Raw genomic sequence first — 13,825 nt, 5'->3', positions numbered from 1 at the left:
TGAGCACTCACTATTGTTTATTTCCAAGGTTGATAGTGTCTCAGTCTGTCTCAGTCTTTTACAGTTTGCATTGCTTATGCCCTTCTGTTTTTCACCTTTTTATATATAAATTTGTCTACAAAGGGTTCAGCTGGCATCTTTACTGAGAATTCTTTTTAATTGATAATTCTGTTTCCAGACAGTTTCTTAAAAGTCTAGAGGTGTTCCAGGCCTTTTTAAAAAATCAGGAACTGTGAGGGGAATGTGTCTAAATTTCTGAATAGTTTTAGTAGACCTTGAATTGCATTCTGATTCTTTAAAGTCTCCAGAACTACTCATTTGTATTTTGTATGTGCCCAAATCCGCTGGTTTTTGCAGGTTTTTTTATGCAACAGTGTGATTAATTATTGCATCTTTAGGAAATAACATATCTAACAGCTATTTAAAATAGGAGAGTTTTTAAACAAATAGGAAGTTTGGATAGCATGAAGATCTTACTGAGAACAGTAATGAATTTGTATTTTTAATCCATTACTTCTTTAATTACCCAGACACCTATAATACATAGTTGTTCTAAAATCAGCCATATTTCTGTAAATATGTAGAAGTCTGATTTCAAGTTCCCTGCACATGTTCAGCTAATAATTATTTTAAATGTTACACGGAAATTTAGTTTTCCATATTGTCATAACCATTTATAATGTCTGAAGTGGCTGTGATACATAATCATACCTGAATATTTTGGAAAAGGTCTGTTTTGTATCCCACACCCAGTCCAGGACACCTGGGTAGAGTGGGTTCACTTTTAATATATTTCAGCTCTGAGATAAAAAATAATTGTGGAGTTGTGTGTGTACGGAAATCCTAAATGTGGTATTTCCTTCAGCTGTTCTGAATTTTGGTTTATCCCAAATGCCAGCAGAGCCCTTGTGCTCTCACAGCACCACACACTGTTCTCTGCTTTTGCAACATCTGTTCCTATTGCTCCATTTCTCACTAATTTGTGCTACTGTAAAATTCAACAGGATGGGACCACATTCAAACCATAGATTCCTTGTTGAGGAAAGGAGGCTACAAAGCTCCCATTACTAATGAATTCAGGAAAACAATAAAGCTAACCAGGTATGCACTGGGATCCTGCACATTGCCCCTGTAATGCTGGGAGGTGCTCCTTCCTGGTAAGTGCTCCTGCAGATGGGAATGGTGAACTCTTCATTCATGATTCCTTTGTTTGGACAAGAGCAGACTGAGGAGAAGCCTTGCACAAGGATGAGTGGCACTAAGGAGGAGGAGGTGGCTGTTAACACCAGGGCACAGTATTTGGATATTTGCATATTTGGTAGATAACTCTGCACGTTCACAGTAGTGCTTTAGCTCTGGGTTCTCACTGAGGGGTTTTTGGCTGTGGTGGTTGTTCAGGGCTGTGGTTAACAAGGATTACTTACTCCTGTTAGATTTATTTGGGTAGATGGTGCATGGTGGGACTGCTGCTGTATTGTCATCGAGGCTCCTCAGATCCCTGATCTGCTGGATCCTCAGAGAAACCTTTGGGTTATGCCCCATGGAGTAGAGGTTTCCCTTATCTTAAGGTGCGAGACATGCCAGCCATGCCCTGCTTTGACAGCCAGGGCATTAGTGAAACTTTGGCAGGGAATTCCCAGGAGTGGGGACAAGAATTTAATATTTTATTTCATACTAGTTTAGTTTAGTTTTGCTAATTTATTACGACGCGCCCTTGAGGGCTCCTTAGTGTGTGGCAGCCAAACTATTTCAGAATTAGCAGCAGATGCTCTGCCCATAACATTGTTGTTAGATGTTGAAGGGTAGAGGAGTGTGTAGGAATGGCTCTAAAGCTATTTATTGGTATAAGCCTGCAGTGTAAAACAACTGCTGAACTCCAGTTATTTAGTCATGCATGGAGAAATAGGACTTTTTTATAATCTTAGGTTATAAGAAAGTTTTGACCACTTGTCTTCTTCAAGGGCATAAAGACTTTGGGTCTCAATAAGTGTTTGGCATTCTGGATTCTTCTAAGAGGAGAGGCTGAGGTCATGTTTTGTTCTGTTTGGAGAGGGCTTAGAAAAACCTCATTGGGGTCTGCAGGTTCCTGGGGGGCAGTGGAACAGAGCTGCTTATCTCCACATTCTGGTGAGCAGCAGTGGAACATGAGGAAAGGGAATGGAGCTGCCTTGGGGAGTTCAGGCTGGACATTAGGAAAATATTCTTTACTGAGAAGGTAGTCAGGCAGTGGAACAAGCTGTCCAGAGTCATGGCATGGAGCCTGTTGGAGGCCAAGGGGGTCTGAGGAATGCTTTTAAGCAGATGGTTTAGTTTTAGGTAGTTGCGTGAGGAGTGGGGAGCTGGACTCGATGTTCCTGATGGGTCCCTTCCAACTGGAGATACTCTGTATTCTAGTCTAAAAAGAATGTAACTACATTTAATGTAGCTGGGATAATTTTAAAAGCAGAATTTGGCAGACGGTTGACACTGATTGTTTAAAAACAGCCCAAAAATCTGTAGTTCTTGTTTATGGTTTTTCCTAGTAGGTTTCTGTAGAGGTTTGGCTGAAGATACAGGACATTCTCTATTTCCTCTACTTCAACCAACATAGTAGTCAACCCTTTTAAACAATTCTGTTTGCTTAAAGTATTTTTTCATAAGCAGTTACGTTGTGATTTGTCATAAGAGTCAGGAAATGACCCTGACAACTGTGGCAGTTCCCTTGTGCAGCTGAATTCAGTCTTATCAGCATCAGAAGTACAGAGCTCTTCCCACCAACCACCCCAGCAGTGCAGCATTTCTGCTGCTGCTGCAACTCCCTGGTACCACCCCTGACCTGTCCTCTCCTCTTTGCAGGTACCGCAGTGAGAAGATGACCATGAGCTACACAGAGTACCTTGCCCATCGTCAGCACCATCACTTCCAGAATGGTATTGGGCACCCCCTCCCACCCTACAACCATTATTCCTGACACTGAGCCGCATGACCAGTCACTGGACCTCTCTGCAGACCTCTTCCCAGGAGACCCTGCCCCTTCTTGGTCTAGCTATCTCTATTACTGTACCATTTTATGATGATAGTTTCCGTTGCCATGTTGAGGCTCCTTAGTTGGTTCAGCTCATCGTGGCAACGGGAGGGAAAACTTGCATTACTACCAAGATCCCATACCTTTTTATTATTGAGTCACTGCAGATTTTTTTGCAGCATTATCCCCTTGGGTTTTTTATGGAAATTTAAATTTCTACTTCATTAACGTTGAATTATATCAATCAAGGCTTTTTGTAACTGTGGATGGAAGGAAGAGTTTAGGAATTGCAGTTAGGGAAGCTTTGCTTAGCTAAAAGGCTTTTGCATTAATGGGTGTGATAGGGAATGAAACATATCAGATTCAGGTATTGAAGTAGACAATGAATTGCATTTTCCTGATATTCTTAATGACGTTTTGTGTCCAATATCTCACCCTCACAGTAAAGATTCCATGTAGCTCTGTACAGGATCTCCAGATCCAGCACAAACAGCCCCAACATCAAGGCTGACACACAGAATGCTTTTTTGACATGAAGAGAAGCAACTCAGCAAGAGGTGATGTTAACATGGCAGCATGTTCAGAATCAAGTGGCCTCAATGACAGGGCACAGTCCAACACTCTGTGTCCCTCCCTGTGCTGGCAGTCACAGGCAGCCCAGGCCTGTCAGGAGTAGTCACCAGAATGCATTTGTAATGAGATGATGCCTTCCTGATGACTCAAATTTGTGTCCTAAAAACAGATTGGTGAGTAGCAGATGTCATATTAGGAAGAAAATGGATTTAGATTTTAGTGCCTTTGACTATAACATAATTATATACTTATATATAAAATTCATAGAAAACATACTCCAGACATTCTAGCAAACCCTGTCGAGGCTGCTCTGGCATCAGGGTTTTGGACACTTTTTTTTTCCTCTTTGAAGTGAGATTTATTTTTTTTTATTATAATTATGATTTTGGAAAAGAGAAATCCCTGTTTTGTTCTTTCATTTGATCTTGAACTTATTGAGTTTTATTAAGTCATGAATCAAGTTAACTTCTGTTTAATCAAAGAAAAAAAGACTATTGTGACAGAGCCAGGACAAGTATGCCATAATGTTCCATGTTTTCATCTATTGCAGGAATAGTGCTTGAGAGCTGTAAGTACTGTGTAATAATTCTGATTCCCCTCCACATGATAGAAGAAAGAAAGAAAACCCATTGGAACTTTTTTTCTGCTGTAAAAATAGGATTTAGTCAAAGGTATGTGTGGTCTATTTGCAAGGCCAGGAGCTCTCTCCTTCCTCCTGTGCCTGCACAACTCCCACTGCTGCCTGTTGCAGCACAGGCTGCCTGGTACAGAAAAGACCTTCCTAATCTGTGTGAGTAAACCACAGGAATCAGAAATCCCAGTTACTTTCAATAATGAATGTTTGTAAATACACAGATACATAAAAATCAAATATATAAAATTCAGTTGTTAAAAAAAAAGAAAAGAAAAGAAATTGGATTAACTGTAAAAGTGTTTCAATAGAGTTTCAAAGTCAGATAAGGATAAATTATGTTCTTCCCTTATGTGAGGTTAGGTCTGCCACTTAATTTCTATGGAGGTTCTTGTAGAAGGTCTTTGGCATTCCTTCATCCACAGCATTTATGTCCAAATATTACTATTTTCAGTTGCGATGCCTTAATTTTTAAGCAGAGGGCCTGAAATTTCAGGAGCCAAGAGATGCCAGCCAGAAGCTGCAAAAATGAGTAGATGTTTATACAGAGGCTATTTTGGATGATACTGTTGTCTTGTTTCTACTTGGGGAACACTTTTAGATGAATTAATCTTCAAGTGGAAATCTGAACAAGTGGCTACCTGATCTAGAGTTGTGGTTTTTTGTTTTTTTCTTGCCCTTATAGGGAAACCTGAGCACAAAACTGAATCATTCTGCTGCGAAAAACAAACAAAAAAAAGTCATCCAAGCCCATCTTTATCTGTCATCTCGTTAACAGCTCGCTCGCGCTTCTGCACGAGCTCATTGTTAGAAGTTTTTTAAGAAAGATCTATTCTATATAAAAATATATATGTATTGAAAGGTGCTAATCAACCTCAAGGAGGTCACGTGACTGGTCATGCGGATCTAAAATCATATCAGAATTTTTTTAAGAAATCTTCAATATATGCAGATGTTATACAGAATTTCTTACCAGTGTAATAATGATATACTGATGAATAAAACAATCCTGCAGGATTTGAAGGACAAGGTCAGCAATACTTCCCACCATGGCTTGGGGGAGAAAAGGATAGTTTTGTCTCCTTTTTGTATACAGCATTAATGCACAATGCATTTTTGTCTATCTCTTAGTAGCTGTTGCTTAAAAATACAGTTCAAGGGTGTTATACAAACTGTAAAGGTGTGCTTTTGAAGCGAGCTCATGCCAGACCCTTCTGGACCAGAGTTTTGTATCACTAATTAAAAAAAAAACTGTTACAGAGTCTGTGGTCAATCAGATTGTATGATTTATTTTTTTTTAAGATTGGAATAATCAGTCTACCTACAGTGTTTCTAGGGCACCTACCTCCTCAGCACACTGTGCTGAACTGCTGCAGATTGTTTCTCTCTAATTGTGGGATTCTTTGTACCAAACGTGCAGCTCACTGTGACATGCACTGGCACAGAATAGGTCTGTCTGCTTAAAGCTGATCAGCAATTGCTCTCACAGATGTCATTCCCTCGTGGTTATATTGAGTAGCTCTTAGCTGTATTGTTGGGGTTAGTACAGATTTGTTTTTCATTTGGGGTACTTTATAGAAATTAAGGTACAACCAAGTAGCTTATTTCACTGTTTGTTAAGTTGAAATGCTGATTATTTTTTTTATGAGCACTACTCAGTTTGCCTTATTCCATTGAAGAGATTGTTGGCTTTTGGTTTGTTTTTCTGTTTGTTTGGGGTTTGTTTTTCATTCTTTTGCCTAACGTTCCTAAAAACTCTGTTCTGTAAACTGAGTGAGACAACCAAACCATAGACTTGACACGAAGCTGTTACTTGGTGATGCTTCAAGTGTCCTTCCAGGCGCCATCCCAGCGACGCTGCTCCGGCGCGGGTGGACCCGACCTCAGCCCCCTCTGGAACCAAGGTGGGCACAGCCCCGGCACACCTGGAGTTTGTATCTGGACTCTTCTTGTCTTCAACTGTGCGGGTTTTTAAAAACTCTTGTCTGGAGTAGGTTACATCTCTTATGTGTGTTAGATCGAACCAAAGAAGCCTCCAGCCATGCCCAAATGCTGCTCCTAAAGCCTGCCTTCCAGTCCTTACTAAATCCCTGCAGGATTAAATGTGTTAACTTTTTTATTTTTGTACAGTTTCTAACTGATTTTTGCTAGTGATGTTAATTGAATTAAGTTTATTTGGGGAGTCTGAGTATCTCCTCAATTTAAATAAACTGGTGACTTTCATTTTATGTTAAAAAAAAGAAAAAAGTTTAAAAAAAAAAAAAAAGAGAAACCCAAAGTGTGCCTCTCAGATTTAAGGGTTTCTGGTTACATTTATTCTTAAGACCAGCAATGATTCTTTATATACAAAGATATGTTTTCCTCATTTTTTATTACTGTTAAAGAAAAAAAATAAAAGAGAAAAACCTCTTTCTTTGCTCTGGACTCAGTAATTGCGCTGGTACATAAACGCACTGAGAAAAACTTTTGTTTGAAACTTTTGTAAGAACTTACGACTGTTTTTGTATATCAAAGTTCTTTTCAAGATATTTGGATCTAGTTTCTAAGTTATTTTAGTGTTTTATATGTTACAAAAAAAACAAAAAAAACCAACGAACTTAAAATTGTTCACCAGTATCTTGAGTTCTCTCCAATGCCATGGTGACACACAGTGGGCTCAGAGCTACCTGGAGTAGCTTGGAAAGCCTCAGTCCTTTCCTTCCTTCCTTCCTTAACAACTCAATTGATGACAGTAATATCACAGATTACCTGAACCCCCTTCCTTTATAACTAGATCCTTCTTCCTTCCACATTGAATTGCTATTAGTGTGAAGAAACTGTTGAAATGGGCATTTTTCAGTACGGCTTAAAAAAAGAGAAAAATGAGGAAAAAAGAAAAAAAAATGCTAGAAGGTTATCTGTGGGTCTGTGAGATATGGCTGTGGAAAGATATTGTAGTAGTTTTAACACTATTGTTATTACCTTTTAAATCATTTACCCAATAAAATAAGGAAAAAGAATCACCATTTCTTTTTATGTTTCTCTGCTTAATTGTGTGGCTTGGTCCATGTTTTTATTGAACCATTTGTACCTGGTGTTAGTGCCACAGGCTGATGGGGTGTTAGAAATATTTTCCTGTCTTTCCCTTTTGCCTGCTGTGGGAACGAACTGGGGACAGGTACATGCAGCTAAACACTCCCAGTGAAATCACCATTTATATCAGCTCCATCAGTTATTTATCTCAGGATATTTATAAATATTTATATCAATTGTCAGTTCAGTTTTATACTTCTAAAGTCTAACTTTACACATGGAATTCTGTCCAGGCCTGAGCTCCCTCCTGTGAGAGGCAGAAGTGGTTTTCAGTCTTTTGAAGCAGAACTCCTTTGCAGAAAGGTATACAGCACTGGTCCCCCCTAGAGCCAGATTGTCCAACAGGACATTGTGCCAGCGGGTACTGCAGAGCCTCTGTCAAAGCAGCAGCACAGCTAATGCCAAAATCCAGTTAGAGAACTTGGGTCCCTCAGCCAAATTCTTGAGAGAATTCCTGAGAGACACTTTCTACTGAGTATATTTCTTCTGTAGGATAAAGGGAGCATGTTTCCCCTGTAGGATAATTCCTGAGACAAAGCATTCCATCTCCCTGGAACTCAGCTCTGAGTTTAGAAGGGCTTTGCTTGCCTCACACTCTTTAATAGCTCTGCTGGCTGCAGATGCAAAGTCTTTGAAAGCAGAGCAATAGAATCCATGGAGCTTTTGGATGCTGAAGTTTGATGCAGCCATTACTTCATTGCTCTGAAGCTTTAAGAGATTAACAAACCTCTGAAGGGAAACCTGCGTGGGTAAATACTAAACCAGTGATGGAAGCTGGCCCAGAGATTTAGTGCCATTAGTCTGAACTGTGTAAAACCTACACTAAACCTAACCTAAAACCCTGAGGCATTGAAAGGCAGAGCTTGTTACCACTTCTTACAGTGAGTTTCCACTCCTCTCAGTGCTTTAGGAGCTCTCCAATTCCCATGCTGTAAAACTCAAGCCAGGTGTTTCAGATGTAGAAACCTTATTCTTACATATTTGTTGGTATTAAACAATAAAAAACTGATTTCCAATTAGTTCTAGAGAGCTGCTGACAATAATCAGCAGTGCCTGCAGTGGGAAATGGTTCAGCTCAGGCTGCCATACAGCACTTCAAACTGACTTTCTGCTTAAGCTGTTTCATCAGTCTTTGTACTCTTGCAGAGAAATTAGGCTGGAGAATTGATTCTTTTCCCCAGCCACATGAAAAATTGAATCCTCTGCAATGGATGTATAATCATACAAGGTGGGCACATCCAGTATGTTCTTTTTCCAGGAAGAGCACTTGCCAAGAACTGCACTCAAGGCAATAACCTGCTTGTTTGAGATTTTCTGGGTCACAGGAATACATTTAACTAGGCTGCAATCATGTTTATTACAGCCAGCAGCACTTGCAAAGTGCATTAAAACTCCTTTGCCATCCTGCTGTGTGGGACTGAGTGCTACAGCAGCTTTCTGAACAGAGGCGTGAGCTGGAAACTTCTGTGCCTGTTCTGCCACCTTGTGCTGAAGGGGTGTGAAAGGGGAACCGCAGGACATTGCCCAGGCTGGGGAGAAGCATCATCCTTGTCCTGGACCAGTTCCCTGAGCTCTGCACCTGGAACACAAGGACAGTGATGAAAGGATTTATACCCTGCAGGGAGCTGTGGCCCTGAACTGCTCCTGGCTGACAGGGAACAGGCACAAGTCAGACTGAACTGCTCAGAATTCCAGAAATCCCATTGTGCTCCCAGGAACTGCTGTGTGCAAGGTAGACAACATCAGGCTGGACAGAAGCTCCATCTTCTTACCTGATTTATGAAGAGCTCATATTATGTGCCTCTGTGATTCTTACTTAGTTATAAAAAGTCCTAAGGAAGACAGACTCAGCCCTGGCACAGTCAGAATGATGACAAAATTATTCAGTATCCAGTAAAATGCATTTATTTGTTTTAATTCCGAGGTTTAACAATTATTTGCCCAATGATCTGGACTTTAGGGCACAACAACAAAAAAAAAACCCACCAGAGCAAAAATACGAAAACAAGTACACAAATTACCCCTTATTTGTAAATGTTACCTCATAACCAAAGTTTAGCACATTAAAAAGTTTACAAAATTGATAACACTCTTAGAAATTATTCAGAACTAACAGCATTATGTGGCAGTTGAGCCCATCCACATCCATCCTTGCCCTCACCAACCCATTCTGTGCCAGGATAATGCCATGCTGGGACTGGAGTGTGGGGTAAGCAGCCCCCAGGTTCCTGCAGCTCTGCAGCCCCCCCCAAGTTCCTGCAGCCCCCCAGGAGCTCCAGCCCAGCCCCTGGCACAGCGTGGTTGGGGAGAGCAGAGTGTGCTCACTGCTCTGCCTGCTGTGTCCTCTGCAGCATTGGGAAAACGACTCAGGAAATGCAGAAAGAGTTTTCAAAAGTACAAAATTGACCCTGAAGAAAAATAAAATTATTTATAAAACAGCTTGGCTTTGACTAAGTTACACCAACAGCTGCAATAGAGATTTACAGCAATATCACTTGAAGTACGAGATCACAAAAAATCAACAGATTTGCTATGAGTCCTGTCACTGTAGAACTGAAAACACCAAAGCTGACCTGTGTGCCTGCAGAAACCTCCACCAGGGCTGACACACCCTCCTCCTGGGTTTGGCTTTTTCAGAGCTTCTTAATTCCTAAGGATCCTTTAATTCCTAAGGATCCACCTGGAGTGAAACAACTGCAACACTGAAGAAAACACAACTGTTTTCCATTAGCTCTGGATGCATAGAAAACAAATGCTTCTGGTTTAGATGCAAGACTTAGGACATAAAAGTACAGTCAGTTTACAGTTGCCATTTCTGAAAAATACCATTGAACTTTATAAAATTATCAAATGTACAGAAATATTAAAACTCTGTGGCCAGAAAGAGAAACCTACTCTCTGTTCAGAGGTACTCTCAGACCTCAAGGTTTGACTGGGCTGCAAATGGAGTGACTTTTCCTGTTTCCCAGGCTCACCAAGGCAGCAGCTGCTCAAGCACATGTAGCTTTGCTTATGGGCAGCATTTTTTAACCAAGAAGCTGAACCGAAACCAGCTCCAGGAGCGTGTTCATACTCTGGCTTTTCATCCATTTATAAACACATGGGCAAGAGCTGTTCCTTTGCACCCTTCAAAAGAAACAAGATGCAAATTCTCCTTTGGTGCTTAAAAGAGGAAGTTAAACCAAATAGATCCATCTCAGGCACTGTGCAGTGTCTGAACCTCTGGAAAAACAGCACTGCAGAGATCCTGAGCAGCTGAAGCCATGGCACAAGGTGGTGGGGACAGAAATGTTACTGGCTGACCTCTGGTTCTGGAGGGCTACTTACTCCAAGGCTGCGTCAATAAACCCATCCGTAAACAGATTTATCACAGCTAATAATGCTTCATTCATGGCTACACCTGGAGGGAATGCAGCCAGTGGCAACTGGAATAATGAATTTAACTCCTTGTTTCTTTTGAAATGCCCCAATACTAACAACTCTGTACAGGCCCCTTAACCCAAACCACATCTCTGAAGGCCAGGCAGTGACACTGCACAAGAATTTTTTGGGGTATTCTGGCCAGCAAATGAAGCCACTCTGGGGTGAAATTTTATAGTTTGCTTCAGCTGCTGGGAACTGGGTCTGGCTGTGCCCCAGAGCTGCTGCCACTGCTGCTGAAATTCCCAGTGCCAGGATGCTTCTGGGCATGTTTGACCAGGAGGCCCAGACAACCCTTTTTAATTGTGCATTTTAATTGTGCATTGCACTGCAGCACTGTAAAATCTCATCACCAGGTACTGGGCAACTGCTTCAAGTTATTTTGACAGGGATTGGGTGTGTAACACCCCAGGAGAGGATGCAATCACCTCTCAAGAACAGCAGTAGAGTTTTGTGCTTTCATTTCCAGTGTAAATAAGCATAAAGCAACCAAAGAAATCTGTATAGTGTAACTGCCTATAAAATAACGACTGAGGGAAAACAAAAATCAGCTTCTGCCAGGGAAAACAACAACTAAGTGCTATAGAGATGAAGTTCTCTGCTTTCCCATTCCCTGCACATACAGCAAGCTCTGGCTAATGCACATTCCCAGCACATACCAGAGACAGGTGAGAAATGAAGGATTTGAAGTTCCACAAAAATTGCTTTAAATTTTTTTTTTCTTTTCTGCTCCCATTCTGACCTGTCCTTCCCCTTCTGTGGAGCCTGTCTCAGCTATGCTGATGCAGTTTTGAGTGCTGGGTCACCAAAAATCAACATGAAGTTCCAAAAGCCTTCAAAGAAGGGCATGGGGAAGGAGGCCATCCATGGTGACAAACAGCAGCTGCTTTATTCTTTAGAAGGCCCTGAAGCAATGATTGCAGATAGAAAGTGCTATAATTTAAAAAAGGAAAGGAAAGGAAAGGTTCCTACTTAGGAAGTGTGTCCAGTAACTACAATATCCTGACAGAGAGAAAAAAAAAAAAAAAAAAAAAAAAAAAAAAAAAAAAAAAAAAAAAAAAAAAAAAAAAAAAGGGAAGATGCTTAAAAAAGAGAGAAAATTTTAAAAACCCACCCCAAAACCATTAAGTTAAAAAAATGATAATGCTAAATAGTATTTGCAAAATTTGTCTGAAGTCCTTCCATTGTAATACTAACTAACACCAGCTGTGTATGCCTGAGGGATAGTTTAGGTACATGCTGCATGCTCTCAAGTTGTGAGCATATAGTACATGTATACACACACACACACACACAGAGCAAGGCATGGAAAAAAGCCAGAAACCAGTTTGTAAATCAGAATATGGGACAATGTATTTCTGACTGAGGTGTACAATATTTGAGTAAAAATATTTGAAGTAGCCACTTAATCCTTCACCAAGGAAAATTTTTAAGGGAAAAAAAAAAGTCAACTTACTTTTGCTTCCTGAGGTATAAACATCTGTACCTTAACTTCAGCACAAACCTTCAGGTGATCCAGCTGGAGGAGGTATGATGGTTTTGGTTTATCTTACAAGTCGCAGCTTTGACAACACAAAGAATCTAGAAATTCCCACAAATCTTCTGTACAAGAAAAACCTGCAGCCCTGAAACACAACAGTCTGAACAATGGGCTCACAGTTCTGGAAGAGCACAGTCAGGATTTCCCTTTTTTCTGCCCAGTGGTTTCTCCTCCTGCAGAATTTGAGCAAGTGCACACAATTGATCATTCTGCCCACCCACATCCTGTTCTCCAAAAGAAATCTTGATGGGTCATGGTAAAAACTGGAATATGTTCTTTGCACTAGAGGCCTGCACTGATCTGACATTCCTTTCTAGACCTGTATTTTAAAATCAGTAGACATGATCTAGCATAGCTGTAGGGAGAGAACAGAGTTTCATTTGGTTTCTCACCAACCAGACTGGTCACTGAGGATCAGCACACAGAGCAGGAATGTTTCAAAAGCTACTAAGTATTTAAAAAAAAAAAAAAAAAAAGATGTTTACATTGGACTTTGTATCTACACTCCTTCTCCAGTCCAAGGTAAGTGAAAAAAAACATTTTGTTCAAAGTCAGGACAGTGAATGCAATATCTTATCACAGCTTACACATAACATAGGCTTTTGAAATTATTTCAACATTCTTTTTTCCCCCCTCACCAAAATAAAAACATCTCCAAAGCATCATGATGGGACTTCACCACATAGATACTTATCCACTGCAGCTTAGAAATTAAGTAGTTGATTAATTATTATTTTTTAATGAGTTATTGTTCCCCAACATTTTCAACCAGCCTAAGGAAAATACATGAGAACCTCACTGTTCTGCACTTCTGACTGGAGGATGAAGTGTGCACCATTTCCTGTGACCATTTTGGAACATTCAAGCTTTAAGAGTTGAGCCAGGATGATGCAGTTCAGCATGTTGGTTCACACCAGTGGGGTGCTACAATTCAGATAATCTCCTATCCTAGAAGTGTTTTATTGTTTAATGGAAAATGAGTCCAAACGAGGTAGCACTGCCACTCTCTCTGCTGGAATGTGGACAGGTCTTGGCCTCATTTTAAATGGTGGCTTAGCAAGATTCTACTGTAATCTATACAAAATGTATAAAACACCAACCTTCCCCAGAATAAGGCCACTAATTTTGCCATTGGCAATAGGCAGTGAGAAACAGCAGGTAAAAAACAAACAAACAAACAAAAAAAACCTCACTTCATTACAGAGTTGGTTTTGAGGCAAAAAACTCTGGGAAGAAGTATAAAGCCATTGTCCTCTGATCCCCCCTCTTTGTTTTCCAGTATATCTTTGCTTCCTGTATGAGCTATTCTGTGGGGAGAAATTTCAGTCTATTTTCTTAGCTGGAAGTCTAAGCAAGTCCATGCTCCATCTGAAGGTGGGGACAGCACTGTGGAACAGCAGGATTATGAGCTTCCCATGAGTCATGGTCATGAGAGTCTGATGTCCAGATGCCCAGATTCGGTACCAGGGCCCATAGAAAGGATCTGAGATGGCTGGGCACAACATGTTGTTCAAATTCACTTCTGTAACCTGAGGAAGCAACAATAAATTTATCACTTAGCAATATTTTTATCTTGCACTGATTC

The 13,825-nt window shown here is 40.5% G+C and overlaps 2 protein-coding genes across 4 annotated transcripts in view; one reads left to right on the top strand and one right to left on the bottom strand.

The window, feature by feature from the left end:
• AMMECR1 (AMMECR nuclear protein 1) overlaps nucleotides 1-4,490 on the top strand; it is a gene marked incomplete at its 5' end in the record, with an annotated part of 79,997 nt that extends 75,507 nt beyond the window's left edge. For 2 of the 3 annotated variants that reach the window (XM_083876507.1, XM_083876506.1), the window contains 2 exons: nucleotides 1,005-1,101; nucleotides 2,836-4,490. In XM_083876507.1, the coding sequence (XP_083732633.1) occupies nucleotides 1,005-1,101; nucleotides 2,836-2,950 (212 nt within the window). In that variant the 3' untranslated portion in view covers nucleotides 2,951-4,490. The remainder of the gene's footprint in view (nucleotides 1-1,004; nucleotides 1,102-2,835) is intronic. The other variant, XR_014591517.1, reaches the window with a different exon arrangement.
• A 5,019-nt stretch (nucleotides 4,491-9,509) lies between these two features.
• TMEM164 (transmembrane protein 164) overlaps nucleotides 9,510-13,825 on the bottom strand; it is a 29,433-nt gene continuing 25,117 nt past the window's right edge. The window contains exon 6 of the mRNA XM_083876418.1: nucleotides 9,510-13,769. Coding sequence (XP_083732544.1) covers nucleotides 13,563-13,769 — 207 coding nt within the window. The 3' untranslated portion in view covers nucleotides 9,510-13,562. The remainder of the gene's footprint in view (nucleotides 13,770-13,825) is intronic.

Source organism: Zosterops lateralis (assembly GCF_965231275.1).
Source record: "Zosterops lateralis genome assembly, chromosome: 21".
Taxonomy (NCBI): domain Eukaryota; kingdom Metazoa; phylum Chordata; class Aves; order Passeriformes; family Zosteropidae; genus Zosterops; species Zosterops lateralis.
Note: the sequence above shows the minus strand (reverse complement) of the source record. Positions and strands in the feature narration are given on the sequence as shown.